This window comes from Orycteropus afer, unplaced genomic scaffold (genome assembly GCF_000298275.1).
Source record: "Orycteropus afer afer isolate SDZICR_OR568_19922 unplaced genomic scaffold, OryAfe1.0 scaffold00744, whole genome shotgun sequence".
Classification (NCBI taxonomy): domain Eukaryota; kingdom Metazoa; phylum Chordata; class Mammalia; order Tubulidentata; family Orycteropodidae; genus Orycteropus; species Orycteropus afer.
The window spans coordinates 307,246-312,408 of record NW_006922331.1 but is presented as its reverse complement, the minus strand read 5'-3'; the positions used below and the strand labels follow the sequence as shown (position 1 = coordinate 312,408).

Below are 5,163 nucleotides of genomic sequence, written 5' to 3'. Positions count from 1 at the left end.
GTGGAGACCATTCTGACTCACAGCGCCCCTAGAGGACAGAGTGGAACTGCACCAGAGGGTTTCCAAGGCTGTCTGTCTTTATGGAAGCAGATTACCTCATCTTTCTCCTGTGGAGCAGCTGGTGGATTTGAACTGACCTTTTGGTTACCAGCCAAGTGCTTAAGCACTCCCACCAGGGTTCCTTAAAGGGCCCATACCTGAAAAACCCACTGCCATTGAGTTGATTCTGTCTTATAGTGACCCTATAAGACACAGTGGAACTGCCCCAGAAGGTTTTCAAGGCTGTCAATCTTCACAGAAACAAAGCCCCAACCACACCCACTGCCATGGAGTCGATTCTGACTCATAGTGACCCCTGGGTTTCCCTAAATCTTTAGGGAAGTAGATTACCCCATCTTCCTTCCGTGGAACAGCTGGTGGGTTTGAACCTGCAACCTTCTGGTTAGCAGTCAAATGCCTCAGGCGCTGTGCCACCAGTATTACATTAATCCGGAAGTGGCTGTGCTGATTTTCGTGGCCCGGTCACACTGGGAAGACCGCAAGCAGGACCCTCTCCACCAGGTGTCCCAGCCCTGTGGGCTCTCACACCCTGCTTCCTCTCCCGTTTTCTGAGCATCTGTCTTCTCGCCAACTGTGGGTTTGAGTCCCACGCAGTGCACCCTCCCTGGAGGAGCCCAAGAAAACTGGCTGATGGCACGTGCCCGGCTGCTGTCAATCCAGTTCCTGGAAATGTCACTGACTGGGTGTGCCCTGTTCCAATCCTTTCTTATAAGTTTTGTCAGCTTGGCTGAGCAGCTGGGGAGAAATAGCAGCAGAAGGGGGCCCCTCAATCAAGCCAGTGATTCTGCCACCCTCCCAGACTTGTGAATCCTCTATAGGAATTAGGCTGGTGACAGCCACCTACCTCTCCACCCACGCCATGGTTTAAACCAGGTGCACGTTGACGGGGGAGGCTACGGGCCATTTTGCTCCCAGTCACTCAGTGTTTCTCAGTGGGCATCACTTCTGTTAGTCAGGAATCTTAGTGCTTGTGAGGCAAGAAGGCCAGCTGGGTTCTGGGACATTTTCCTGGTGGCCGGGCTGGAGAAGGATGGGGCTGTAGTTGGAGAAGTGTCCCCTTTGCTGGTGTGGACTCAGGACCGCTCACAGTTCAGCTGGGCTGTGCGGGCCTCCTTCCTAGGGTGTCTGTCAGCTAGTAAGAGGGCCGCAGAGCCCCTGCCTAGAGTCTGGGGGTTCAGGGGAGAATGGAAAAAAGCCCTGGAAAGAGGGCTGGCTCGGGGGGGTGGCCCCCAGGTACAGCATCTACACACGCACATGTCAGCTCCTGGGTGTGGCAAACACTTTTGCCCCTCACCTGTGAATCTAAACGTTGGAAGAACTAGATGGCATCAGGCTGCCACTGTCCACCACTCAGAAAGGGATCAGAATCGCAGCTCCTGGACAGAGTGGGAGAAAAATGTGCAACAAAACTCCAAGTCGTTAAAAAGACCAGCCTTGGATCCCCAAGACTGTGAGCGCTGGTCACCCTTAAGGCCTCGAACTGAACTCACCCTCGTGGGTCAACGTTCAGCCAAACAACAGACAGGCCTACGAGGTGAACAGGTACACCGGGGAGGTACATGCCTTAAGAGAGACGGACCCTGGGAGATCAGAAGGGCAGCATTTGAAATAAGTAAAAGTGGGCAGTTCACACCCGCTAGGCGGTGGCTTGGTAATCTGATTTTATAAAGAGGCCAGCCGACAAAACCCCAGGGAGCCGCTCTGCTCTGTAACCCACGGGGTCACCGTGAATCGGGCCTGACTTGACAGCAGTGGGCTGGGGTTCGGGCTACCTCTCCGGTTTCCTGTTTTGTGCAGCCTGGTAGACGGGGACAAGGGAAGGCGGGCAGAGCTCAGCTCCCAGCTCCCAGGCCTGGCAGTGTTCACCCAGCAGGTGGGGCTCCGCCTCGCCCACAGCTGGCCCCCCTGGCAGGGGGCTCCGTGTACACGGCATCCCTTCTTCACAGTCTCCCTTCGAGGAAGTTTCGGGAAGGGAAACTGAGGCTCGGAGCCAGGACCGGGTGCCAGGCTGCCCGCCTCCTCCTCCTGGCAGTCGGCAGCTGCGTGGCTTCTGCTGGCAGCAGGCCCTCCCCAAAGACCCCGTGGGCTCAGACAGGGTCTGCTTGTCGGCTCGGGTACAGCGACCCCCCGGCATCCTCAGCACAGGCCTGGGAGCTAGGGCTGAGAGGGGGAGTCAGTGAGCCAGTCCCTCTCCCTCCTACAGTGAGTCCCTGTGGCCCATCGAGGCCCGAAATGCCGCCATCGCCAACCACTGCTTCACCTGTGCTATCAACCGCGTCGGCCAGGTGAGACCCCGCGGCCAGGCAGGGCTCCTGGGCGAACCAGCTGTGCGGGGGGCGGCTGCTCTGTCCTGTTCTGACCGGCAGATGGGTCCATCTGTTGTCCCCGGTTCCCTTCTCTGAGTGAGGCCACAAGTCCTAGGGTCCCAGCAGGGGAACTGGCTGGGCCTGTGCCTTTACTAAAGGGCAAATCCTGCTGTTTTTATTTTTTTAATATTTTATTTTTAATTGTGATTTGGGTGAAAGTTGACAGAGCAAATTCATTTTGCATACAGCAGTTCACGCACAGTTTTATCTCATGACATTGACTGCAATTCCCCACCGTGTAACAACAGCTCTTTTCCCACTTCCTCCCTGGAGTTACTTCTTTCCTGTGCCCTTCCCTCCCATGCAATCCCACCCTACTGCCAGACTGTCCCCCTGTGCAAACACTGTCCCTCTGATCTCCCACGACAGATCTCACCCTTGTTGCCAGCTGCTGCATGAACCCACTCGGAGATGGGGCTTGGATTGACCCTGCGGTCCCACTCGCCCCCCTGTGCACCCTCAGTACCACTGTCTCTTACTCCCACCACCCAGAGCTTTGGGCACAGCTCACAAGTCAAGAGGCCACCGCCCTTTGTCCAGGGAGACAGCTCGGGGGCCAGGAGTGCATGGGAGGGAAGGCCACAGGGAAGAGGTAACCACAGGGAGGAAGTGGGAAGAGAGCTGTTACAGGGTGGGGATTGCAGTCAATGTCATGAGACAAAAGTTGTATGAACTGAATTTGCTCCGTGAACTTGCACCCAAATCCAATAAAAATTTAAAAAGGGGGGGGGAGGGGAAGGGGTGGTCCTTCAGACTGCCAAACAGGCAGATGCCAGTTTGGCTGCAAGTTTGGGGCGTGCAGATGACACCCCCGCCTTCTGCCCCGCTGGCAGCCCAAGTGGTGAGTTCAGGTCCAGGCCTGCGCAGTGTCTGAGGGCCACGGTCTCGGGGTGCTGGCAGTCGGCCAGGGTACTGGCGGTGAAGGACGTAGTTAGTACCCCCTGTAGGCTTCCTGGCGCCCCGTGTGTGTCAGGGTGGCGTGTGCTCCCTGCGGGTGGTGGTCGTGGCAGATTTTTCAGAAGTAGACCCCAGGCCTGTCTCCCGCAGCACCCTGGGTGGACTTGAACCCTTAGTTTTCGGTGAGCGGCCGAGCGAGGACACCCCTGGGGCTCCGCGGCCTCTCTCACCTCAGTTCTCTGTAACAGGAGCACTTCCCGAATGAGTTCACCTCTGGAGACGGGAAGAAAGGTACGGGAGTGTGTGTGTGTGTGTGTGTGTGTGTGTGTGTGCACGCGCGCGTGCGCGGGGATGGGCTGAGGAGGGGGCCTTTGGGGCCTCGCGCATGTTCCCGTCCCCCGGCTGCGTCCTCTGGGCAGGGCCTGCCCCCCTGGCACACATGAGGTGGGCCCTCCATGCCCAGGGACTTCCGGCACCCAGGTGCCGCTGGCTGTGGCCTGCAGCGGAGGGCCCGGCGGCGGGAGGGAGGGTGGAGTGTCCGGACCAGCTCCTCCCAGTGCGGAGCTTGGACGCTATCCCACCCCGAGGACTGGGGTGACGCTGGGCCCCGGTGCTGTGGGAGGGTCCTTGATGGGCTCTCTTCCGGCCTGCGGTGGTTCTTGGGTCTCGCTCCTTCCTGGCCCCTGCCCCGTCCCCACCGCGATGCACACGCCCAGGGGATCGCCAGCCTTCCTGGCTTGCCCTGATCTGAGGTGGGCACTGCCTCACCTCTGCTGGCTAGCTCCACCCCCTTGTCTCTGGCCACAGGTGCTGGGGTGCAGGTAGGGGGGCTGCCCGGAACGAAGATGCAGGCACCAGAAGTCTGAGAGGGGCCCAGCCTTTCCCAAAAGGGTGCTGCCCGCAGTGCACCCCACGTGTGTCCAGCCTCCTGTCCCAGTGAGCTTCCAGCAGAAGGAACGCGGGGAAGGAGGGAATGCTGTATCTGCCCTCAGGGCCCCCTCGTGGTTCTCACCTGCCGGCTGGTGGCTAGTGCCCAAGCCACGGTCTCCTGTCCAGTTCTTTGTCTTCCTGGGTCGCTCAGACTCACTGCCAGGGTCTCTGCTGAGGGGTGGGGGTTCCCCCGGCACGTGGAACACAGCAGCCAGCTCCCCTCTGGGGCCCACAGGGTCTGGCTGGCAGTGTCGGGAGTGCAGGACCAGCCGGCCCCTTACAGGGTGGTCTCTGGAAGGCTCTGCAGGGCAGGGGCAGCGCGGTGGAGCGAGGCGTTGGCAGCCTTGCTGGGCCTGAAGCCTCAGGTGGCAGTGCTGGGCAGTGTGGCACAGCTGCCCATTCCCGTGTCTGCTGAGCCCCCCGGGCGTGTGCACGCAGGCTCACAGACATCCCCCACCGCGTGTCTGCTGAGGCCCCTGGGGGCGGGCACACAGGCTCCCTGACTTTCCCCTTTGCCCCCTGAAAGCACATCAAGACTTTGGCTACTTCTATGGGTCCAGCTACGTGGCCTCTCCGGATGGCAGCCGGACCCCCGGGCTCTCCCGGAACCGGGACGGGCTGCTGGTTGTTGAGCTCGACCTCAACCTGTGCCGGCAGGTGAACGACATCTGGAACTTCAAGGTGGGTCCCCGAGTGGGCCCCGGAGCCAGCTCGTCCTTAGGGCCAAAGCCCCGCGGCTGTTTGCCGGGATGCTCGGCGAGTGTTCAGGGAGAGACCGAGGGGTCCAACAACTACCACCTAAAAATAACCTACTGCCAGGGAGTCCATTCTGACCCACAGCGCCCCTAGAGGACAGAGTGGAACTGCCCACAGGGTCTCCCAGGCTGTCAGTCTTCACAGAAGCAAAGCC

The 5,163-nt window shown here is 59.8% G+C and overlaps 1 protein-coding gene across 1 annotated transcript in view; it reads left to right on the top strand.

Annotated features, from left to right (window-relative positions):
• Positions 1-5,163, top strand: part of UPB1 (beta-ureidopropionase 1) — a 43,652-nt gene that overhangs the window by 35,854 nt on the left and 2,635 nt on the right. The window contains exons 7-9 of the mRNA XM_007957399.1: positions 2,264-2,345; positions 3,572-3,614; positions 4,780-4,934. Coding sequence (XP_007955590.1) covers positions 2,264-2,345; positions 3,572-3,614; positions 4,780-4,934 — 280 coding nt within the window. The remainder of the gene's footprint in view (positions 1-2,263; positions 2,346-3,571; positions 3,615-4,779; positions 4,935-5,163) is intronic.